This window comes from Musca autumnalis, unplaced genomic scaffold (genome assembly GCF_047663935.1).
Source record: "Musca autumnalis isolate F117 unplaced genomic scaffold, ASM4766393v1 scaffold_4, whole genome shotgun sequence".
Taxonomy (NCBI): Eukaryota; Metazoa; Arthropoda; class Insecta; order Diptera; family Muscidae; genus Musca; species Musca autumnalis.
In genome coordinates this window covers 160,255,972-160,283,045 of record NW_027411977.1, presented here as the reverse complement: position 1 = coordinate 160,283,045, position 27,074 = coordinate 160,255,972, and the positions used below count along the sequence as shown (strand labels likewise).

At 36.3% G+C, this 27,074-nt stretch overlaps 1 protein-coding gene across 2 annotated transcripts in view; it reads left to right on the top strand.

Annotated features, from left to right (window-relative positions):
• The window catches only part of Vps13D (vacuolar protein sorting 13D), a 672,569-nt gene that overhangs the window by 376,207 nt on the left and 269,288 nt on the right, over positions 1 to 27,074 (top strand). For both annotated transcript variants that reach the window (XM_073982994.1, XM_073982993.1), the window contains exon 11: positions 19,259 to 19,511. In XM_073982994.1, coding sequence (XP_073839095.1) covers positions 19,259 to 19,511 — 253 coding nt within the window. The remainder of the gene's footprint in view (positions 1 to 19,258; positions 19,512 to 27,074) is intronic.

The window sequence follows — 27,074 nt, the reverse complement described above, 5'->3', positions numbered from 1 at the left end:
GAATAGAGCCTATGGAGTCTTAGGATTTATAAAAAGATGGTCCAAAGAGTTTTCCGATCCATATATAACAAAGCAATTATTCACTTCCCGTGTTAGACCTATTTTAGAATACGGTTCCATGTACTGTAATGTGGACTTTTGCATGAGTTTGTAGTTATAAAATCTAATATAATTTTATTCTTAAATAACTATTAGTTTGTATAGTTAATAATTAAATAACTGGCTGGTGAAGTAGATTCTGTAGCTGGTTTTCGAATTTCCTTCGTATACGCCATCATGATGCGAATCATGGTGTGTACGCGATCCCTACGAATGGGGAGATCGCCCCCTCGGTCGGCAGGCCTGGGAAAGAGAGGCGTGGAAATGTTAAAAAAAAAAACTATTTTAAAAACGATAAAATGGACACTAAAATATATTATTTTCAACAAAAAGACAAATTCTTAAGAAATTGTAGCGTGCTAGTTAAAAATTGCAATCGGAAATTTTAAATATTCAAAATTCCAAAAAATCTCTAACTTTTGCAAACGAAAGGCAACTAAAAATAGAATTGACAACTCTAAGCGTCTACGAACAGCAAATTTGTTTAAGAATAACAACGGCAAATTTAAAATCAATAGTTAGATCCAAAAATTATGTATAATTTGTAAATTACCATTTAAGTTACAAGATTATTACCAAAAACGGTACGAGGCGATATTAATTATATTATATATAAACAAAAAATGTGTAAAAACAGCCCTACACAAGAAAATGTCCAACTGACAACATTAAATTTTGCAAATAGCCACCACCGAATGTAGCGTAGTTGTGTCCAAAAATTCAAACATTTCAAACTATATTGAAATTCCACTAAATATAAAATCGCAAAAATTTTCATAAAATATATATATATATATATATATGTCACATACTAATTTACTGACCGGGTACTGTGTAATAATACACCGGCGGGTTACTGTGCAATAAAAACGGACACGACAGAAAGAGGAATACCCAAAAATGCAATATTTACGCGTACATGCGTGTGTGTATATATTTGCATGTATTTGACTGGCTGACCGACTAGACGGAACAACAAAGCGACGATGCTGTGTATGTAGCTATACTAATGTGTGTACCAGAACAAAAGGGACCACGAATAGGCCGTACAGTGTAAATATGTAATCGATATATTTATGAATATATGTATGTATTTTTACACTGCTAATGGTAACGAAAATGAAATCAATTCAAATTGTTGCAGTTTTAGGAATTTTTAGACCAATGTCTCAACAACAAATAGCAATAGATATGTAGAAATTTACGGCTACAAATAAAGAGAAAACAATCGAAAATATTAGTTCTTTTTGTTTTGAATTTTTATTCCCGTATGCATGTACGTCTGTTCACGATTTGGGCTTTGACAGATAGACAAGAAAGGGAATCTATGACGTTGTAAAACGAGATGGCACAAACAAATGAACGAACACTTGTTTTTATTTATTTTAAAGCTCACTTTGCACTATACGCACCTTGTAATGCAGGCGTAATAATGTAATATTATTTATTAGGCTTTCCAAAATCAAAGCGATGATCCAAACTGGCTCGAATTGACCAAATGTTTATTCGGCTCGATGCGACCAAATGTGTAGTCCGCACTACAGGGACTTGGGGGGAACAAGTGCTATCAAGACTCTCCAATGGAGCCAGTACACCCAATGCGTGCGTGTGGCCGTCAATATAAAAATGCAAAGATAATAAGAAATAAAACACGATTGTTTTTAGTAAAGGATTTGGCTCAATTGCCGGTGTTTATTTATTGGTAAACAATATTACCTTTGAGAATAATTATGTACAACAACAAATTGGCAAAGCAGTCTGCAATATCTTTCTCGGTGACGTACTCCCTATTATTCATTTTTATGACTGAGGGTTTAGAGGAGGACTTCCTTTTCATATTGACAAATTCATAAAATGACCTAGGATCTTTACAAGGTAAGATTTATAAGCATTGCGAGATTATAATGTGAACTTAGATCGGGCTATAGAATAATTAGAATAATCAATTGAAGAGCCAGTTCTTTTAAATTTGCGAAACAGTTTGTTTCTTGAATTTTTCATTCGTACTATTTCGGACGTAACCCATGGAGATCTCTTTCAGTTTATTACTCGGACTTTTGGAACACATTCTAATAGCATTTTATTCATAATTACGTAAAAATTACTAATTTCAACCTCTAGGTCAGATAAAACTTTACATTGAATAATAGAGTCCCAATTTATTGTTAGCAGTAATGAGTTCAATTTTTGAAAGTTGGTTTTCTTATAGAAGCACATGGATGCTTTGGAAGAAGACGAACAATTTGTATTTTGAGAATTATTACATTCCATTGAAATAAGCAACGAAGGATGATGACTATCTCCTGGAGTAGATATTGGGGGAATTCTGGTTAATTCAAAGTAGTGAGGATCATTTACAAATATAAGATCAAGTAATCTATTATTAATATTATTTATATTATTAATCTGATATAAATTGGCATCAGAAAAACAAGACATAATATCAAAAACCCATTGGTTTGAGAATGAAGCAGAATTCAAAGGTGTTAAAGCTTCAAAGTCCGGCAGTTCAATCAATTTTACCGAAGATAAATTGAAGTCACCAAGGACGACAATACGATCACTATCCATCATATTATTTACATTCGAATTTATTTTATTTATATGGCGCTGATAGATTGAGAATTCTGATAATGGGGGAATGTATGTTAAGGTAACATACAATTTAAATATTTTCAGACCAATGCAAATAGCTAGAAATTTAATACTATCCGTATCATTACATATGACAGTATTGGGGAAAATTTATTATCCACGGCAATAAGTACACCTCCACCTTTCTTATTGCAGCGGTCATTTCTATATATTTGAAATTTAGAACAAAAAATTTTAGTATTTAGAATAGAAGATTTTAACCATGTTTCTGTAAAGGCTACGATAGAAAATTCAAAATGGAAGCTATCAATGAAAAGTCGAGATAATTTTGTGTTTAAACGTTCTGATAACAGAGTGAAAAATAATTATTTAGTTTTTTGAAGTCACCATCAATCTTGGATTTGATATAAAAATCCAAGTCCTCAACTGTCGTATCTGACTCAAATCTGGTAACGAACGAATACCATCCTCATAGCTGGTGCTACAACCAATGGTTTTGGTGCCGATCGCGGGGTATTACCAGTAGCAGATACAGTCGCGGTTAAGGTTGTTACATCATTTGGGGGCAATTTCTCCTTAGTGACATGTGAAGAATGTGTAGTCAATTAGGTTCAACTCCTTCACTACGCACGGATAAAGGCGTTATCGCCTCATCCGCTGCATCCTTATCAGCACGCAGGTCTGCAACCGCAAAAAAACTGGCGTAAGATCGGGTACAAACAGTTTCTGTTTGACTAACAAGCTCTGCTTGAGACCCAGTCCCACCACCCGAAACAGTCTGCTTACAAGACGTTGTTTTATTCATTATTCATTCATTATTCTTAGCAGATCTTTTACGTTTCGGCTCAGATACCGTCGGCGAAGGCACAAATTCATCCAGATCCGGATATTTTTGCAAAAGAGAACCAATTTTTCCAATCGAAAATGTACAGACGCGATTTCATCTCTCATAGATGTAATTTCCGATGATACGTCTTTCACAAAATTATAAAAATCACCACTAAGTTTCTTACAGTTGGGACAGGGCTAAATCTACACTTTTTTGCATTTATCAGGCCTTTATCTCAGAAACGAATAGGAATTTTGGCTTGCTGTCTTTAGCAATATTGTAGCCCTAAACTAGTAGAACTTATCTCTTGAAGAAACCACATAAGAAAAACTCCATCTAGGGCATGAAAATCTATAAAATATAGAAAATTTTACATAATTGCTGAAATTCTGGTCAGTATCGGCTAAACTATTGGCAGTTGAACCAAGTAACCTTTTGCAAAAATCTTCCAAATAAAGTTCTCAACAATTCTTTAGAACATTCTGAAACTCTAAAATGCTTACTTCATGTTGTTTCAGCGGTATTTTGCATCATATATTTTACAACACGTATTTCAAACACAGTTCACACCAACAGTTTGACATTTTTATTAAATCGTCGTTGAAAAATGTGCTGAAAACAACAGCATAGAGGCATTTTACAATGCCATGTTCTGAAGAGTGGTATATTACATTCCAGGGAATATTTTTCCAAAAGAAAATATTCAGAAAAAATTAACGGTTTTGGAGATACGGTGTGAAATGTATAAAAATTGTGGCATTTTTGCATATACTTTTAAATTTGAGGCGATAAATGTAGTTTTTTTGAGTTCATTATTTCTCCAAATATTTTAGTCTTGTCCTTATCTACAAATTTGCTTCAGAGGTCAGAAGAAGATTCGCATTGGTTTCAGAGATATAGCCCCGAATTTCTTTAAAAACTCAATATTTAACCATGTTTAGATGGGGCCATAAAATCCGAGCTGGATATGACACAACAAAACCCAACTAGGGTTTCTGGTCGTTTGGGTCTGTACTTTCAAAAAATCCTCAGTTCGAATTGTTTGCACAAGATCACCTTAAAAATGTTGCACAGTGTAATAGAAAATCGTTCTTTTGATTTTCTACGAAGTCAAAACTCGACTTCGATTTTTAGATTCATCAAATCAAAAAATCGAGGAATCGATTACTCGAAAATCGTCTTGAAAATATCGGTACACACCTTCAGGTACCTCCCCCACAAAAGTACAAAAATGTTCGGAAAATTTGTGCGCACGATAACTCTTGAAGGGAATCACCGATTTGGTCCATACTTCACACATCCTAACATGTATCTAACAGATATAGATCAAGTTGGCTATATTTGTCTACTCATTCGGGTACTTCTCTCAAAAAATTCGGACAAGGTAAGGTAAAAAAAGGTAAAAGTTTTTTCAGGGGCAAGTCCATACTTCTTGAGAAAACATCCCGAAATGTGTAAAAATCTCCTATGGTACTATATATATATACTTTAATTCGTATAGAAATAAACGAATTTCTTTAAGAAATTCCAAATGTACATTTTAAACTCTTAAATAAATACTAGTATAAATTACTCTTTAAAGTATTAACCACAATAAATTTAATTTTGGTATCCCAAAACAACATTAGTTCGATTGTGTCAAAATAAGTATACCTGTTATTGTATATTACGCCATATGTCCGTTATCTGATGTAATTAGCACCAATGGAAAAGTCAAAAGTTCTTCTTCCATACACAATTTAATTTGTCGGAGCGCGAGGTCCAAGAATAAGAATGCATGCTTCTTCCTTGTTTTCGTCTGTAAGATTTTACCTTAATCGCGTCGATGGGTGTATACAGTGGCTGACTTAACAAATGCAACATTTACATCGGAAATATTGACAATTTAAGATGAAGACAAAGTAAGCATGTGTGGCAACACTGACGTTGTCAAAAAAGGGCATATCGTTTTACTGCATTTATGAACGCAAACAATACATTTCTTTTGTTTATTTTTTGTAAAATTCGTTTTTATACCCTCAGCATTTATGCTAACGTACGAGTATATGGCAAATAACAAAATTCCTTTGCGATTCCATTTGAAAAAAAATTTAAAAAAAAATTTCGCGTGCACATCTACAATTTTTGGCATAGAGTTAAAGGAAAAAAATCTGGTTTCAAATCTGCTCGCGTTCACGAAATTGGCACATGAGCGCAAAAGTTATAGCGGTTTTAATCCTCTTATAAAGAAAAAATATTTTAAAATTGCTTATTTTTTGTATTGAGAAAATGAAAGCATATATCAGTAACAGCATTTGATATCCATCCGTAGATGCACTAAAATTTCCAAAATGTGTTTTTATTTTCGCGGAAAATCAAAAAAAATTAAAACAATCTAGCAATAAATTTATATTATACTAACTCAGAGTCCGTATAAACCTCTAAAAACTAAATTAAAAATACGTACAGAAACTAGACAACGCGTAAAAAAATGTGAAACCAAAATTATAAACATTGGCTTTATAAATTGCATATTATAACAACAACAAAAGAGAAACAACTCATTGTTGGAAAATATTGTTACAAATATATTTTTTGGTTTGTTTCGAAAAATTAGAAAAAAATATTTGAGAGTTATGTCATGTTCACACGAGCGTTTCAACTACGTTGTTCGCCTTTCGAACGACGTACACGAATTAACCCGTTTCCACGACACCATTCGTAATTAACAGAAACATAAACAAAATTTCTTTCATTTTTGTTTCCTTGTTTTCACGAAAATTTAAATCGAAAACACATAAAATATACATTAAATGAATAGGAAAAGCAATAGACTTTCCTTCAAATATATCTTCTATATTTAACTACATACATTTCATTCATTTTTTCCATAAATTCTGAATAATTTTTTATTTTCAATATATTTTTATATGTTTCTATTTTCAAAATTAAAGAGACAGAGAGAGAGAGAGACATGTCAAAACAATATTTGTGTATACAGACTTTCAGTTATTTGCTTCCTTTTTGTTTCTGATTTTTTTACGCGATTTTGAACTAATGGACCAGAAATGTGTGTGGAATTAAGAAGGAAACACAACCATCTTCCTTCTGCATCTATATAAATGTTTAGTTCATTAATTTTCATTCATCTTTTTCCTTTTTTCTAAAAATTTTTGTGTTTTCAACAAATTTTTCAATTTTGAATTTAGACACGTCATAATTAATTTTTTTCGATAAATTCTCTCATTTGTTAGGGATAAGACATACTTATTCGTCGTTCAGAGAGTATTTCTAATCGAACAACGTAGAAATCGTCGTTCGTTCATAGAATTTTGTGTGGGGAAATAAGTAATTTATTCGTAGTTATGGGTCGAACAACGAATAGAGAACGAACGACGTACCGTGAAAACGGGCTATTATCCAACTATTTCGCTAAAATCTTATACATAAATTAAAGTATTCTACTAACTTGATCAAAATATATGGTTTACCATCGTGAAAGCTTAACTGCTTACTGTGATAACTTATAAGGATAGGAAATTAAGAGTAATATTGAAATTACAATCATATAAAAGATATGAAAATTAAAAATCCTGTAATTCGCGTATTAGTTAAAGTCGGTTGATGCGCATCCAATTTTGGATAAAGCGAATCAATCTCTTTCAATATTTATTCGTATTTCTGTTAGCGCAATGAAACACGGACACGTAAATCTTCATAGAATTCATTAATAGAACTAAAAATATGAAAACAAAAGTATATCCAAATAAGCTGAGGTGGGAGGTTAAATAAAAATAATACCGTTACTTGAGTAGTTAAATTATCTCAATGTTTAGTACATACTGAATTTGAGTTGAAACCAAAATAGAATGGTACAAAAGAGAAATATCAATACCTTACATACTCCGCCTCAACGAAAATTCATATAAACAGAAAATCATTTACAAAAACAAAAATTAAGTAAATCACATATATAATGATGTTTAATTTTAGGCAAAGATTTTGTCAAAATATCAGCTACATTTTCGTTTGTAGAAACATACGTTATAAACATTTCTTTTAATTTAATTTTCTCTTTAATAAAATGGAATCTAATATCAATATGCTTGCTTCGCCTCAGAGTCATCTGGTTGGTTGATAGAAATTGCGCTCCAACATTATCGCATCTAATTTCTGCAGGCATCTGAACAAGGTAACCAAACCCTATCTCCTTCAATAGACTTCTGTGGAATGCAATCTCTTTGGCACCTTGACATACCGCTATATATTCAGCCTCCATGGAACTTAAGGCTACCACATGTTGCTTCTTGGACTCCCAACTAATAGGACCTCCTGCGAAAAATAGAAAGAAACCACTAAAAGATTTCCGATCAGTTGGATTTGACCCCCAATCGGCATCGGTGAAACATAATCAGGGCAATCATGAATAGTTCCCTCGGAATTTTCCGCACGGAAAAATTTTTAAAATGCAAAATTCTTTAAAAAGTCAATATTTAAAAACGTTGAAAACTGCTAGAATCACTTCGTTATGGAATATTTTCGCCGAATCGACAAAAATATTTCCTTATTGGATATAAATTTGGAAATAAAAAATTGGAAATTGGGGAAAGGGTACAAATTCCGCACGGAATTTTTATTCATGATTGCCCTGAATAAGTTATCTTCCATTTTATATGATATTACCAACTTCGGATAACAATTTAAATATCATAGCACATGTCTTGCAGCTTTATGATGTTCCTTATGTGGATGAGCGTTGAACTGAGATAATCTGGAAACAGTGTGTGCAATGTCCGGGCAAGAAATTGTGGCTGAGTACATAAGGCTGCCAATGAGTGATTGATACAATTTTTCATCTTCTCCTTCACAATTTGTTAGCACTGTTCCCGATGGCAGAGGTGTTGCTGAAGACTTACAGTTTTGCATATTCCACTCTTCCAAAAGTTCCTTGACAAACAAGTTTTGATGTATACTTATAACACCTCTGTCACCATTTCTTTCCACTTCAAGACCAAGAAAATTATTGACTGGCCCTTTATCTACTGCTTCAATGTGGCCATTTAGTATTTTTACGATATTGTTCAGTACGTCACTCCTATTACAAACGATCAGCATATCATCGACGTAAATTGCAATAATGCTCAGCTCTTCCTTGTTACTGCCGACGTAGACGCACGTATCCGTTAAGCATTGTTGGAATCCGATAGTATTTAAAACTTCGTTTATTTTTACATTCCAATCTTTTCCAGCTTGTTTCAGCCCGTACAATGATTTTCTCAATTTACATACTTTTCCTTTATTTTCTGGATCCTCAAACATTTTGGGTTGGTGCATATAAATTTCTTCCTTTAAAATTCCATTAAGATAAGCTGATTTGACATCTAGGTGGTTTACCAAAAACTTAAATTTTAATGCAATAGCCAATATTAAGCGAATTGTACTGTGTCATACAACAGGCGCAAACGTATCAGAATAGTCCTCATTAGGCTTCTGAAAACAGTCAAGGGCAACCAATCTCGCTTTATATTTATGTATTTTACCACCAGCATCTCTCTTTGTGGTAAAAACCCATTTATTTCCAATTATGTTTTTATTTGCTGGTTTATCCACCAACTCCCACGTACAATTCTTCCGTTTTCATTGCCTTTTTCCATTTATCTGCGCCTGTCCTATTCATTGCTTCTTTTACAGTTTTGGGATCACATTCAATTTCACTCAATTCATTAAGAACTTCTGGAGTAGACTCTCTCAAAAAATATTTGCTAGCTCTTCGCACATTAGCATCATCATCATTTCTTTTTACCCGTGGTCTTCCTACAGTACCTGTTATTAATATACGCGGCCTTCGCCTCTTCCTCTTCTCTTCAGCCACACCGTTATTGTCACTCATTTCTTCAAATATTTGCACATCAGATTCATAAATCGATAAGTTGGGATTTGTTGATGGTTGCGTTGGCGGAGGTGGTGGGGTAACAGTTCTGCGGGCTTCCATTCATGTGTTACGATGTCACTAATAATGTTGTTGGTGACACTAGGTGTTGTTGTTGCTGGTGCATATGACTGCATATTGTCACTGCTTTGTTGTTCTCTTTGAGTGATTAACCAATCAACACTATTCTCTTCAGCACAATTATCATCAGTTACGTTGGAGAACATATTCTCGAAAAATATATGATATCACTATCGTTCTCTTTATTTTGTTGTACATCCGATAACCGAAAAATGTCAAAACATCACCTTTTGGCTCCAATTTATTTCTTCCAGGCTTTTTATTCAAAACAACTGCATTACAACCAAATTCCTTAAAATGTGAAACCGATAGTTTATGACCGTACCATTTTTCAAATGGAGTACTATTTTTTAATAACTTTGTGGGCGAACGGTTCCTTATATAAAAGGCGGTGTTGACAGCTTCTGTCCAGAGGTTTCTTGGAGTATTTGATTCGGCAATCATACATCTCGCCATTTCCATTAACGTTCTGTTAGCTCTTTCAGCTATAAAATTCTGCTGTGGTGTGTAGATGGTCGTAGTCTGATGTACGATTCCACGTCTCTTTAAAAAATTATCAAACTCAATAGACAAATATTCGGAACCGTTGTCACTCCTTAAAATGTTTAATTTTTACCAGTCTGATTTTCGGCCATATTCAAAAAGTCTTTAAAAACATTTAACACATCAGACTTTTGTCTCAAAAAATAAACATAAATAAAACGCGAAAAGTCATAAATGTTACGAAATATATCGAACCGCTTTGTGATGCAACACGCATAGGACCACACACGTCACTATGTACCACTTCATTTATTGATCTGAACGGAACAGATTTTATTTTACATTGACTACAAATCACACACATATTTTCCGCGTTTGAAGAGATTTTGTTTACATTGATACCGTTTATGCCATAAAATTAAATCCGAGTCGTCAACATTTAGCATCGCGAAATCACGTTTGCTTTTAAAATATGTTTTGAATATTCCATTTTCTAGCCTTGCTTCAAATATCATTTCTTTCGATGGTTTATTTACGAATGCTTTATCTTTTGTAAATCGCACTGAATTACCATTCTTAATAATTTTGCTCACCGACAAAAAATTTGATTTTAACCTCGGCACAAAAAATACGTCACATAGTGTAATGTCATTCAGATTTTATATGCTCACGTCTTGCACATGCATAACATTTTATGTTTCTATCTCTTTTCCGCTCCCCATATTTTTGACTTTGCCTCTTCCCTTTTACATCTCCTCTATTCTTAACCACCAACACATGTTCTGCTGTAGAATTCTGCCTCTCACCTCTACGATTATACTCCTCTAAAATCTAGACCTTCAATTGTTCTAATGATGGTAGTTTGTCTCTGCTTTCCATAGCCACAACGAAGGTCTCGAAACTATCAGGCAAACTGCATAGGAGAATCAGGCTAATGAAATCGTCGGACATTGAATTGTCAATTTCTTTTAGGGATTCAACACAACCAGAAAATTCATTAATTTGTTCGGAGTAGGGTGTACCATCCTGTATTTTGAAGCGTACTAACTTTTTAAACAAATGCACCCTCCGAGCTGGTGTTTTTGACATGTTTGCTGTCTTGCAATGCTTGATATGAATCAACTCGGAGGGCTTCATACTCAATGTAATAGTTGGAAGGGCTTTTTCATCTATTGCCTTAAAACGTGCCTTGTCTTCTTGTGAAGCTGTTGACGGACATAAATTTTCACAAACTGACCAGTAATCCATTGTTACCAGGAGACTCTTCATCTGTATGCTCCAACTCGAAAAGCTGTCTCCGCTTAAGTTATCAATTGGCATGGAACCTAACATTTTTAACATTAATAAATTACGCAGTTCGAAAATATTCTTTCGACGAACGAAAATGTTCAACCTGTTGACGAACAAACGGTAATTCCTTTTTTTATTTTCTATTCAAAGCGCGGAATAGATTTTTTCCACAAAAGAAAAACACAATTTTTGACAAACAAAAATAATAATAGAACAGTTTGATTTTTTTGACACACTAAAACATATACTTTGTTCAACACGAGGTTATGATATTTTACTTATGGCTCTGGGCCAGCGTTGCCGACAGTTTTTGATCGGAAATCGTCAAAAAAATCGTCAAATCGTCAACAAAATTTGGAAAATCGTCAACATGGTCCAAACCTCGGTTTGGCTACCGTTTAATGCGATTTTCGCTGATATTTTTGTGAATGAGGCTGACAACATAAGATATACAACACTCAGCAATAAATCTTACCCAATATCACTTAAATACCGCTAAAAGAACAGCTCTCAGAAGATGATGGTTTTCCTATGGTTATCGAGTTTGCCGTAATGCAGCATGGTAAAGCTGGGTACACATGGTCATTTTGAATGACAGCTTAGCTTAAATATCGCTTGATTGTGGCCGTCAATGTTTGTCTGTACACGTACATTTTAGTAGTTTGGCAGTCGTAAATCGATAAAAAAATTCATTCAAAACTGGCTGACAGCTTAGAGAGGGCATTAGTAGGAAGTTAATAAAGGGGGATTCATATTTTTTACAACAAAATATATATAATAAATATTTTATCTCGAAAACTTTTTAAGGAAGATTTTCAACCATTATCCAAACTAAACGAAAATTTTCAGCTGATGGAATTTGAATGTGGGGCAGTGTTCGGAAACAAACAGTACCTTATCATAAGGTACCGTACATGTACACAAACACTAAAAAAAATTATAAAGTTTATGTACGCGTAAACAAACATTAAAAATCCATTTTAGTGTTTATGTAAGTGTGCCCAACGAGATTCGAAAAGTTCGTCAAACACACATGTTTGCTACGCAACCTCCATCGTAATATAACAACCACGTACCCAACCGAGAAGGTTGCGTACATCAGCGCGTACATTAAAAACCACGTAGAGTACATCATAATGTACCTTTAGAAAGAAAGTGTTGGTAGGGTACACTTACATTTGTTTGGTTAATAAGGTATTAAAAATATTAAGTTTAATTTTTGTGGAATATATACAAATGAAATACAAGTAAATATAAATGAATATGTATCTTCAACTAATTAGGACTATAAATATCATTATTTAAATGTCATAAATACATATGCAAGAAGTTAGTAATGCCTAAACAAAACGCTCTCATCGAATATCTAAACTCTTGACAATTTACAAAAGGGTTGCTATAGGGCTGTAGTTTATGGAGGTGTTTTTTATTATTAAAAATCGTATCATTTGTATTGTGAAAACAGGTGGTTCATTTTCAATATTTTAGCAAAGTCAAGAAAGCATCGAAGAACAGTTTCAAGTAAGTTGTTTTCAGTATCAACATCATCTTACAAAAAGAAATGCTACACCACCACAATAAGAATTACTTTTTTTGCTTTTTTGTGTTTTTCCAAATTATGAATTGCCGTTAAGGTACCCAAGGACTGGTACCTAGCTGTGAAGCGACATCCGGTCTTTGGGTCTGCTATATTTTTATAGTTTGTTTACAGGTAGAATTATCGGAGTTTTTGGTTTTGATAAGTTAGAAAGTCAGAACTAGGTGGAAATATTATTCCTCGCACACCAAAACCATAAAGTACCTATCCTTTTTTTACATCATAAAAATTATGAGTTAAAAAAATGTAAACCACAATATTGGTTTTTATCTTTCTTGTGTATTGTAATAAATTATAACCATTCAGGTACCTCATGAATGATCTAGTTTTTGAGTTTGTTACACTCGTAGTCTTATTGTATAATTTACGGGAAATTTCGCGAAAACCCTTTGGAATAGTTGCAGATAGTGTAATTTTTTAACAAAATTCATTTTTTGCAAACTATATATGCAAAGAACCCCCGCAAATGCTATTTAGTTCATTTTTAAACGTTGAGTGAAAATAATAATATAAATGCCAAGACCAAAAAATATTGTTCTTCGTGATATGTTCAGTACAAACGAATCAAATCAAACAGTGTGTAATTTACAAAATTGTGTCAACAATGTTTTAAATTGGCATTCCGCAAATTTAGAGCGACATTTGAAAATTGTGCATCCCGATTTGTATGCGAACTATATTGATCAAAAACGGGAAAACGTAAAAGAAAAAAGAGTCATCAAAGTATTATTAAAAAAAAAGTGTGAATCCAAAAAAAAATTGAAACAGCATTGGTGGAACTTTTTACAAAAAATGGACGTCCTTTACATATGGCCGAAGATAAAGCCTTCAGAGTTCTTATAGAACCTGTTTTAAGTGTACTCGGGATAACTGTAAATGAACATAACGTAATGGAACGAATTATCGCTTTCTCAAAAAATATTAAAACGGAAATCTCAAACGATCTTAAGGGATATTATTTTCCCTTAAGATGGATGTCGCAACAAGGCTGGACTTAAGTATGCTGGGTATTAATGTTCAGTACATTAAACATGGTAAAATCGTTGTTAAAACGTTGGCTATAAAGGAGCTTAGATCAAGTCACACTTCTGAATATTTAAAAACAGTTATACTGAATGTTCTAAAGGAATATGATGTTGATATACGTAATATTTTAACTATTACAACCGACAACGGATCAAATATGTTCAAAACTGTACGAATCCTGAACTGTGAAACGCAATTGTCGATAAATAATGGATTTCGAAGAAGATGAAGATGATATCGATTGCCGAATAGCTATTGACACAATTGAATCAATTGATTTTAACATCTCATCGAACACAATTACTAGCATTCGTTGTGGTGCTCACACTCTCCAACTGTGTGTAAACGATGTTCTGAAACAGTGGTAAAAAAACTTAGAAGTAAAACGATTTTAAATTTTCTAAGAAGTGAACTCTACAAAAAACCTATCATTGATTGTGCGACACGTTGGAATTCAACATATAAAATGATTGAAAGATGCCTGGAAATGAAGGAAATTATAAATACACTAAGCAAGGATTGTCCTGATTTATTTCTTGAATCTGAAGAATGGTCTTTCGCAACTGAATTCTTGGGACTATTTAAACCTATTTACAACGCTACCATTAAGTTACAAAGCGAACTATACATTATTGTTATGGATATAACATTTCAAATTGACGCTTTACCGGATAGCAACATGAAAACCCTTCTCAAGGAGTCCTTGAAGATAAGAAAGGACAAACTTTTAGAAAATGAACTGTTTAACGCAGCTGTGTTCTTGGATTTACGAATCAAAGTATGCATAACTTACGAACAAAAACAAAGGGCGAAGAGCTACATACTATCGTTATATAAACGCATGAAGTCAACAGAAGCTAAGTTTGCTAAAGTATACCAAAACAATGCATATTTATTTATATCAATCATCGTTTATGTTTCAGAACACAATACAAGCCACCCAATATTAGAGGAAACTCCATCACCGAGCAGACCACATGCAGCCAAATCTTTTTCCGATTATCTGCAAATGATAGATCCTGCCACAGAAATTCCGAGTTCATCTAATTTACACAATTTAGAAGCTGATTTTGCCACTTATGTGCGGCAATCAAGATTGCCACTAAGTGAAAATATAATAGCATTTTGGTACTCTCAGAAAACCATCATCAGTGAGATTGATAATATTGTACCGTCAACCCAATTAAGTGTGGAACGCTTATTTTCTGCTATGAAATACATATTATCTAATCAGCAAAACCGCATGTCAGCAACAAATCTTGAACATATATTAATGGTAAAAGTCAATGGGGATTTCAATTATGAAAGTTGAGCTTTCTCCTGTTAAATTCTATTTTCTTTAGTATTTATGTTAATCTTTTATATATTCGTTAATTTTTTATAAAATAAATAAATGTTTTCATATTTACTGGTTAAATATAAATATAGATACTTTTGTATTTTATTTATACGATATTCACTCTTATTTTTATGGTTGTATTTTTCCTCATGCCAATCATATTTAATATTTCTTTATAAACATCACTCAGGTGTACGCAACCTCTTTATAAACATCACCCAGGTGTACGCAACCTCTATTTGTTTTTTAGGGTACATAATGATGTACGCTACGTGGTTTTTTAATGTACACGCAACATTTATAACGTACGTACCCAACCATTTCAGTTGGGTACGTGGTTGTTACTTTACAATGGTGGTTGCGTACCAAACATGTACGCTACGATTATCGTTGGGTCATGTACTCAAACGCTAAAATTTTTTTTAAAGTTTGTGTACATGTACGGTACCTTATCGTAGTGTAACTTTTCATGCTAGGTACGCTACAAAACGTTATTGTACGGTACCTTAATGTAAGTTTTCGAACGCTGTTAGCGCAATGAAACACGGACACGTAAATCTTCATTGAATTCTTTATTAGAACTAAAAATATGAGAACAAAAGTAAATCCAAATAAGCTGAGGTGGGAGATTAAATAAAAATAATACCGTTACTTGAGTAGTTAAATTATCTCAATGTTTAGTACATACTGAATTTGAGTTGAAACCAAAATAGAATGGTACAAAAGAGAAATATCAATACCTTACAATTTCGTTGTTTCACTCAGCGGCCATTGTGTGCCGCCAGTTGCATCATGCACTGCAAAAAACCTTAAAGTTGGTAAAAGTCGCGCAATGCGCATACGATTTTGATGCGCATCCGGTTTCATCAGCGCCAATCAAAAATACGTCGATATACACCTATTTCAAATAGATTCTTCAAAAACCGCGGATGTACCTCTACATTCAATTCTTGGCGAAATACCCATATTACTCGCGTATCTCTGTTTTTTTATGACACGTGTTTTCGCAAATATTATAATCGCGAGTAAAGGATTCCATTTATGTAAAAAATTTTAAAGAAAATCGCGGTTTAGTACGCGGATTTGTCAAAATATATTTTTGCTGATTTTCCGATTTTCAAGGTATCTATATCCGCGGTTTTAGTAGATGAATTCGATCGCGGAAGGCTTCATTAGAACCGTCGCGTAAAAAAAAAACTAAATTCACGCGGGTTTCGAAGGAAATTGAATGACAGTTGTAAATTTTACACGCAAAAAATATGTTTTGCAAGAAAATTCACGCATGAAATGTTGGCCTTTCGACTCCAATAACTAGGATGCTGTAAGGAGCACACTCATGAGATATGTACCAAACGACGTAAAATCACAAGTTCTATAATCGTGTTATGAGTTTGGAATATTACATTCTTACGCGTCCGGATTATTAAAAAAATTCAAAAAACCCTGAAATTCCGGCTTCAAAATGTCAGCACCAATTTTAGGTGGATGCACTGCTATCTTACTGCCCATGGAGTATTCTGTGATTCATTCTTTGGGAATAGGTCTATAAAATGTAAGGTTAAGCCAGAAATCGCATGGGAACATAAAAAAACTTGTTGGCTTTTTTTTACCCATTTTTCTACATTGATGCCAACACAGCTTCCACGAAAGTTAATTTTAATGGTCGACATTATGGGATCCCTCCTAAAACACTTCATTTTAAAGAATTGTAGTCATACTTTATAGAATGGGTTGACAGTTCGCGAATTCTGAAAGGGTGAAACTCGGATTCATCGATTGCAAAACATTTTTGTTATTTACCATATACACTTTCATACGGGCAAAATGTGCCTCATCGAAATAAAGTTTTTAGACCCCAGGTATGTTTGGACGAAATGTGTTTTAAACAATTTGTAGTCGATTGAGCAATCTCCGTACGTCTGGCTGGCTGGATCGCACTCTCGAACGGATGAACCGATTCGGTTCAAATTCTGGCTTTCGTAATATTTTGCCCAAGCTTATTTTAAGTTCGAAGATGGGCTATATCGGTCCACTCTTTCTGGTACCTCCCCCACAAAAGTTCGAAAATGTTCGGAAAATTTATGCGCACGATAACACTTGACGGGAGTAACCGATTTGGTCCATACTTTGCCCATCGTGAAATGTGTACCAGACTTAGATAAGGTTTCAATATGAACTCAATCGGTCCACTCCTTCGGGTACCTCCCACACAAAATTTCGGAAAAGTTCAGTTTAGGGCCATCACTCGAATTGCTTTGATCTTTGTTGTAGCAACTTGTATTCACAGCCCCCATACGACTGTACAAGTTTCATCAGGGGCAAGTCCATACTTCCTGAGAAAATAGCCTGAAAGCTGCAAAAAAACCCCTATGACACCGTGTGAGGTGGTTGGAGCGCAAGATAACTCTCGAACGGATCGGCCGCTTCGGTCCAAAATTTGGCCTTAGTAATATTTTGTCCAAACATAGTTTAAGTTCGAAGATAAGCCATATCGGTCCACTTCTTCACAAATGTTCGGAAAAATTGTTCGTACGGTACCTCTGTAAGGTAGTGGCCGAATTGGTCCATACTTCTAAACATCCTAATATATCTACCAGATATAGATCAGGTTCAAATATGGACTATGTTTGTCCACTCCATCCGGTACCCCCCACACAAAATTCCGGATAAGTTCACTTTAAGACCTGATATCGAATCACTTTGATTTTTGTTGAAGCAACTAGCATTCGCTGCCTCATTTACGATGGTAAAAGTTTTTTTCAGGGGCAAGTCCATACTTCTTGAGCAAACAGATCTATTCTTTTTAGTATCTCCTCCGCGGAGCGTCTAGTGAAAATTTTGAACTCGAGGAGTTGTCTATAAAAAGACTTACTGCATTTATGAACTCGATGGGACACGGCGCGCCGTGTTGCGTTTATGAAGTCAGCCATATATTTTTGGAACCATTTCATCAGCAAAATATTTTTCGATCATCAACATTAATACAACATTTGAATTTAAATGTTTTTCGAAGCACATCATTCACATTTTTAAATATCGCATTATTGCTCAGAATACGTATGCCGTTTTGCCGATAGCTGATTTATAGAGATACAGCGGTAAACTCTTACACGTTGTTTGGTTATTTAATATTAATATATTAAACACTTGAGTTTAACTCAATTAAATGGTCTGTTCCTTTACTTTTAAAAGGTAAAACCGGCAAAAGTAGTAAAAGTTGCTCCAATATGAATTGTATGGTGTCTGAAGTAAAGAAACGCTCTTCGAGTAAAACTTGAAGATTCTTGCAAAAGGAACAGAGCTAAAGTGAATTATGACAAGTGTACTTATTCCCACGGTGGGTAAAGCCCCACCCAATCTTATACCATTCGAGATCAGGCTTACTCAAATATGAGCCTTGATAAATAACATAAGCATGCCATCACGAAGACAAGTCTAAAATGTCCTTCATTTCATCAAATATATTGGACGCATGCTAATTCACCTGCGTGAATTTCCCAAAATATTTTTCCACTCAAAGAATTAAATTGTTATAACACTATACATTTTGATAAAATTTACAGCTGAATTCCAACAAGACGTCGCCAAATGCGGTATTTACGATTCAGCTTAGTAATAATACTAAGCTCATATTTGAGTAAGCCTGATCGAATGGTATAATATCAAACACAAAAGCAAATTCGAAATACCCTTCCATGCATTAGTGTGCGTTATGTCACTTTATCAGTTCCATGGTGTATTCAAGAAAAGAAAATTTGTGGTATTGTAGCACACCAACAAAAGTGTTCAGATATGACCATGTCAGTCAGATAATCACTTTATGCCTCTAGTTTAGTCTTGCGATTGTGCGACTTTAAAAGCAAAGATAATGACATAAGGTTTTTGAGAAGATAAAACAATAAAAAATACCATGAGTTGCAAATGCTTATTTTATTTATTTAATCCTAAATGTATAACTGTACCAAACTACCTTTCAGTAATAATATACAGAAACCATTTTTTTTTTTGCAGATAATTGTTCATCTATAAAAGAGTTTTTGGTAACAATTCGATCGTTAAACTTGATATTGGTCAGAAACGAGTCTGAACTTTCAAAGGCTAATGTATCCAATGTTCAGCTCCATATCAATCGGCATATTTCTCTCCAGTCTATAGAAGGACGATTAGGATCTATTTCAATATACGATCTTACGCCTTTTGGTCACATTTATCAGGAAAAATTTTCAACATCAGGAATGGAAGCCCTTAGTTTTGCGTATAAAAGGTGAGATTTTAATTTTGTATTGTTGCTGATTACAGAACTTTATCGTCACCATAAATGCCCAAAGACGTAACCCACAAAACCATAAGTTAAAAGGAGAAGCAAAAAACGTTATAAAATGAAGACGGTTTTATAAAATATCGAAAAATTTTAACATTTGTTTTGTTATTGTTGAGTATTAAATCACATGATTGCTTTAAGTCGGGAGTATTCTCCAATTGGCTTAACTTCATATTAGCCTCTATACAGAGAGTTATGTTTACTAAACGAACTGACAAGCATTACAAAATTTGCAGGTCGCTACCCATATAATGATTTCATGCCGAGGGGATTTTTCAATTAGCTTCTCATTTTTTGATGTGATGTTGTTTTTTTTTTTTTGTGAAAAAATCATCATGATATCGGTATTAGTGGGAGTATTCCCCATTGCCTTAACTTATATTACCCTCTATTACAAAACGAACTGACAGGCACTGCAAAATTTTCTAATCGCTACATCATCCCGGCGCACAGTGGTCGAAATCACTGATCTAGCGGTGCGAAATTAATAACTTTTAAAAGAATGGAGACATGTTTCCGAAAATTTTCCACAAACTCAGGATGTGTCCGTTGGTAATAATGTACTAAATATGAACAACATTGGCTAATAGTTTGGTATAGCCCCCATATAACGGTACCTCCTGATATTCGGTATTTTGAGTATTTAAGCCACCCTTTCCTTCCAAATTACTTACAATTTGGTACTTATGGTTTCTAGCGGTCACTTAACTTTTCCACCATAAATTGTAGACATAGGTCCCTAATTGGGTATAGGACCCTTTTTAGGTACCTTCCGATTATCAGAATTTTGGGGGATTTAAGCTAAATTTTTCGCCAAAATTAGGTGTAATTTGCTATTTGAAGTTCCCAGTGGACACAAACATTCTCCACCAAAAATTGTGGGCATAGGCCTACGTTTTGCCTGTCAATATTTGGCATTTTAAGGATTTTGTCCACATTTTCAGACGAAATAAGCTGAATGTTGGCATTGGAAATTGTGAACATGGGTCAATGTTTTGGTATAGCCACAGAGTTGCCGAATTTGACGATTTATCGTCATTTTGACGATATTTTGGCCCAAAATTGATAAATGGCGATTTTATGGTCCAAATTGACGATTTTTCAAGTCAGCCAAAATTGCATGAAATGAAAGACGATAACTATATTGTAACAAAAAATTTAACGGAAGACTTAAAGGAATACAATGTTGCAAACTCGATTTTATGAGCTTTTTTAATCTTTTATAGCAATTTCCAGAAAGATAGGCTATATTTAGACTCATATTTAGAATACAGGTATTTTCATGGTTTTTGCCACACCCTCGAAAAATATCAATTATATCTATCTCTTTGTGTAAAAAATTTATGAGTCCAGCTTTCTTATTTTCCTAATAAAGCACTCTTTAAGCGGTCAGTCAGTTTTGAATGAGTTTTTAGCGGTTTCTGACTGTCCAACAACCAAAATGTACGCGTAGCGACAAACATGGACGGCCATGCTATAGGAAAAACTATCAGCGAAAACATCGCATTAAACGGTAACCAAACCTAGTTTTGGACCATTTCTCGTTGGAAACGAGCTTAATGACCGTTTATTTTTGCAAGTCAAATAAACTTTGATCAGTTTTATTAGATATTTTGCAAAAATGTTCTTAAAATCTGATGCACCAAAGTCGATACAATGGAAAACATTTCGCTATTTTTTAGCTTGATTTTTTTACTTTCGTGCCGCTAGATCACAGTTGGCTTTTTCAACTTTTTGATTTGATGATTTTTGATGAAAAATCGAACTCTTTAAGTGTTGAGTATTACTTGTCCAGAATGAGAATGACACTCACTTCTCGCCCCTCCCAAAAAACATCGGAACAAAATATTTGCAACACTGTCAGCAGGTGACTGATGTTTTTCGACTTACACAACTCGATGAGTTCTTTGTTGAATAGTGCTGACAATGTCTTTAAAGTGTGTTTTGTTATTGTCGATGATCACATTGTTATGAATATAATAAACGTATAAACGTAAATTTTTGTTAAGCATTTACTTTATTCAAGTCAGTATTACAACAACAACTTCGGTGTAGAATTTACTACAATCATGAAATTATCGCTTAAGTCTCAATTTACCATGTATATTTTGCTATTGTTCTTGTTGTACTCTCTGTTTCTTATCATCAGCGAGCGATTTATACTGGGGAAGTTACGTATGGGCGAGTGAATTGTAAATCATATCGCTAACTTAAATCGTGAAGTGTAAACTAAGTGAACTGAAGTGTTGTGTGAATAACTGAGGTGAAGTCAATAAAGCATCGTAGAACCGTAATCTAAAACGAGCCCTCGTTTTACTAGGTACAAATCGTAGCGGGGAATAAACCAAAGGCTACATGGTGCTAATTTAAACCTTAATACCGTAACAATTAGTGTCAGGAAGTGCGCCACATATGCGACACATCTCTTGTTAGACAAGGAACCCATGAAATAAGTAACGGAGGAAATGAAATTGGTATGGAATAAATCCAGGGTCAAATGCTACAACTGCTATAAAACAGGAAATCTTGCATGGGAGTGTCGAGCATTGCGCAAACGATACAGATTATCATCGCCACATCCATCAAATGATAGTGAAAGGGATACACCAAATTCTTCCAATGAGTCACCGTTAAACTAAATCGAGCTAGTTCAGCGGGGCATGAACTGGCTCAAATCAACAGCGGCCCCACAATATCCATCAACAGAAAAATCCCACCCTTACAACCACTGGTTCGATGGCGACAAGGGTAACCTTACCTTAGATTTCATGATTGCCTACGGTGTCCATCTGGACATTAAATATCGTGTGATGACCTGGTCTAACGAAAAATTCCGTTAAATGTGGTATAAGATAAAAGTTCACCTATTAGACGTCTGACTACGGATCATCCAGAAATAATACCACCAAATGCCGAAGCAATAATATGGGTGTCAATGGATGGAGATCGTGGAGATTAGGTTAGGTTAGGTTTAGGACGCGCAGCTGTCGTTTTGACAGCCGCTCCACTCCAAGACCATGATCGTCCTGACTATTGTTAATGATGGAGTTGGATGTTGATAAAGGAAAATGATGCTAATGTTTTTGTGTCAAGATTTGTTGGTTGTTGTTGTAAAAGTGTACGTTCTTCTCTTCAATCTGGCTCTGGGTCTATCTCCAGTTCCAGGAAAGTGGCTGCTTCAATGGGATGTAACCACAGATCCACTGGAGTTAGATGAGTAGGTTTGGCTGGGCAGTTGAAAAGGTATTTTGTGTCGTGCGGGCCCATGCTACATATTGGGCAGATGTCTTGCACGGCATGGTCGATTTCCGCCCAATAAGAATTTAGGCGACTGCAATATGCCGAGCGTAGTTGAGCCAATTTGTATCACATAATCTCGGGGACCAGACTGGCGCCGCATAGCTTACCACAGACCGACCTATCGCGTTATATGTGGTCAACAAGCATTATTTATCTGCACCCCAAGTGCTAAGGGCTAGGGACTTGTTCCTACTTTTCAGTTTGTCGCAGATAGCTGTGGCGTGCGCTCACGACGTGAAAGTAGTGTCGAATGTGGCCCCTAAAGTTTTAGGGCAGTTTATGGTCGGAATTCTGCTACCGTCGACCACGACATTCAATTCTGTTCCAAACTGCGCTGTGGTGAACAGAGTGGCTGTTGATTTTGTGGCAGAAATCTGCAAATTCCTCGAATGGAAAAAGGTGGTAAGATCGGTTAAATAGTTGTTCAGTCTCTCACAGATGTCATCAGGACAGGTACCCGACGCCAGCATCATGCAATCATCCGCAAACGTTATGATCTCATTGCCGTCTGGAGGGGGCGGAATACAGGAGAGGTAGAGGTTAAACAGTTCCGTAGATATCACCCCACCTTGGGGAACTCCCTGTTTCACTCTACGGGGTTTGGACTTCTTGTTCCTGAATTCCACGCATATAATTGAATACCCAACGTTTCAAGCTTGGCCGGAGGGTTGTCTGCTCAATGTCCTCAAACAGCGTAGAGTGCCTGACTGTATCAATGGCTTTTGATAAGTCAAGCGCCACCATCACTGTTATATAGCACGGCCGTCTCTGGTTGAGTTCTTGACAAATATGTGTGGTAATGGCGTGCAGCGTAGTTGTCGTGCTGTGCTGCTTACGGAATCCATGTTGATGATCGGCAACTTGATAGCTATTTTTGATACTGGGGAGGACTAAGGCCTCAAGGGTCTTTGCTACGGGCGACAAATGCGAAATCGGCATGTACGATTCACTTTTGCTGGCATCCTTGCCGGGCTTCCGTAGTGGGAAGACCCTGCACATTTTTCAGACTTCGGGAACAATGAGGGTGAATAGCGACAAGTTGAGAACTTTAGTGAGGTACTCCCCTCCCGGCTCATACAGCTGCTTCAGCATTACCATGGAGATTCCATCAGGGCCCAACGCTTTGGATGATTTAGCGTTCCTGATGGCATTAGCAACATCATCCATTGTAAACTGTGGTGGTTCCTCCTCGGCAGGAAGAGATCTGATGCGACGTAATACTCTTCCCTTCGCCCTGTCACCCTCGGGGTGCTCGACAAACTGTCGATTGAAATAACTTGCGCACCTCTTCGGGTCAGACAACATAACGTCGCCAAACGTGACTGAGGTCCTATCTTCCCTTCTTCCAGGGTTCGAGAGTGACTTAACCGTTGCACACAATTCACCTATACCGGCTCCAATGTTGCAACTCTTCAGATGATTTAATCACTTGTTCCGCTTATGCTCGCCGACCAGCCTGTTAACTTCCCTGACTCTGGGGTCATTGGGCTTGGTTCGGCGAAGCTCATCACGCTCATTTGCTAATCCCGTCGCCTCTGCTGGGAAGTTTGGTCTTACTTCGGGTATTCGACCAGCAGGGATATGGCGAGCGGCTGCAGCAGTAATGATGTCTCGGAACGTCCTTTCCGCTACCCGAACATCAGAAGGATTGGGCAGTTCTCTGAAGCTGTGATTTGTGAACTCTCGGAAACCCGGCCAATCAGCTTTCGTATGATTGACGAATGTTCTGCGTTCAAAGGTAATGAAATCGGGTGCTCTGCTAATGGAGACAATTATGGGGAGATGGTCTGATTCAAGGGAAATGACGGGTTGCCAGGTAACATCATTTGTCAGACCAGGTGACACGATGGTTATGTCTGGCGAGCTGTGATACTCTCCTCTAATTCTGGTAGGGGCATCCTCATTGACCGTGCAAAACGTAGAGCTGTCAATCTGGTCAGCCAGCGCTGTACCTCTCTGGTCGTTGCCGAGGGCCAAATGCCAGACGATTATGACCTTCCAAAAGCGGGCAAATGTTGGGCACGTAATCAGAGATACAGCTATTTCTCGGCGGGATGTATACGTTCAGCAACTCTATCTCGGCAGTTCCACACCTGACTGCTACCCCCATACATTCCATTAGAGACAGACTTAAGCGAGATAGGTCTGTATTGGACAGACTGGTGCAATAGGAAAGCTAATCCCCACCTTAACTTCTGGTGCGATCCATCCTTAGCACTTTGTATCCATCGCAACGTTGTAAGCTACAGTTGTTCTTGAGCTTGGTTTCTTGCACCGCAGCGACTTTGATATTCCTCCGACTCATTCTACTATTTCCTCGATCTTACCTCGGAGTCCATTGCAATTAAATTGCAAAAAGGATGCATTTTCCGGGATTGGGACAACACCGGCTGGTGTTAAAGGCTGCGTGTGCGGTTGTTGTCGAGGGGACTGCGGGGGAGTCTCATAATCAGACGACGAGGGAGTTTCGTAAACCGATGACGACTCACAGGGGACTGTATTCACAGAGCATGCAGCAACATAGTCCCTGTCGTAGTCCCTCACGTGGACAAGTCCAGAGCAACCCCTTAGATGCATCCACTCTATCATCTATTGCATCTCACCGAAGGCTGGATGTGGGTGAAGATGCGGATGTGACAAACCGAGCACAAATATATTGGTCCAGGGATTTCCTCCGTCCCGACACGGACCAAAAGGATTCGGAGCAGGCATTCCGGGATATGCTGCTCCTAACACAGAAAAACTAAACAAATACAAACATATGTACACTGAGGTGGCAGCCGCTGGCCGGAACAATGATGTTGTGTAGTTCCGTGTCAATCCGGTACAAAGAACCCGTTGCCGTGGGATTGAGATTAGTTGTAGGTTGTATCTATTGCTTGACTTGTTGGATGGTATAGATGATGCTGTTATTGTGATGACTTGATTGAGTGATGCTGTGTGGGTGGTTGTGCATACTGACATATGTGGCTGCAGATGGTGATATGGAGCTATTAAGGGAGGAGATGGTTTGATAGTTAGGAGAGGGAGTGAAGTGAAGTGTTTGAAAACAGGAGGGAAGGGTGAAGAGAGAAGATAAGTAAAGAGAAAGGATTAGATTGTTTATAGGAAAGATACAGTTGGTCTAGAGAAAGTTTTCTAGACTATTCAAGTCTATAATGAACCGCCCATAGCCATTTAAGGCTCTTACAAAAAGCAACCAGAACTGTAGGGTCAATAGAGGAGAAGTAAGAAAGAGAGTCAATCACATATACACCAAATAGTCTATGCCTTTTGACGATCAGTCAGGGCATCGACAGAGAAGGTGAACCATTGTCTCCGTTTCCTCCTCATCCTCACATAACCTACAATACTTAATGTTGTTTTCATCCCACTTACAAGTCATGGATTTATGCTACAGTGGCCAGTTATATGAATTATATGATTTCTGGCTTGCGCAGTTCTGCGCCCTGAGATTGCCGGCCAGATTGACTTCGATACCTTACAACCTGGTATTTCCTGTCAATTTCTTACGGGTTTCTCTGCGTATAACTGGCTGAGTTTGCCGAGGAAGAAGCAAGCGGTGGCTTGACATAGTCCTCTACCATGAGGTAAGAGGACTGGGAGCCTCCAAACCAAATTCTTCCAATGAGTCACCGTTAAACTAAATCGAGCTAGTTCAGCGGGGCATGAACTGGCTCAAATCAACAGCGGCCCCACAATATCCATCAACAGAAAAATCCCACCCTTACAACCACTGGTTCGATGGCGACAAGGGTAACCTTACCTTAGATTTCATGATTGCCTACGGTGTCCATCTGGACATTAAATATCGTGTGATGACCTGGTCTAACGAAAAATTCCGTTAAATGTGGTATAAGATAAAAGTTCACCAATTAGACGTCTGACTACGGATCATCCAGAAATAATACCACCAAATGCCGAAGCAATAATATGGGTGTCAATGGATGGAGATCGTGGCGATTAGGTTAGGTTAGGTTTAGGACGCGCAGCTGTCGTTTTGACAGCCGCTCCACTCGGAGACCATGATCGTCCTGACTATTGTTAATGATGGAGTTGGATGTTGATAAAGGAAAATGATGCTAATGTTTTTGTGTCAAGATTTGTTGGTTGTTGTTGTAAAAGTGTACGTTCTTCTCTTCAATCTGGCTCTGGGTCTATCTCCAGTTCCAGGAAAGTGGCTGCTTCAATGGGATGTAACCACAG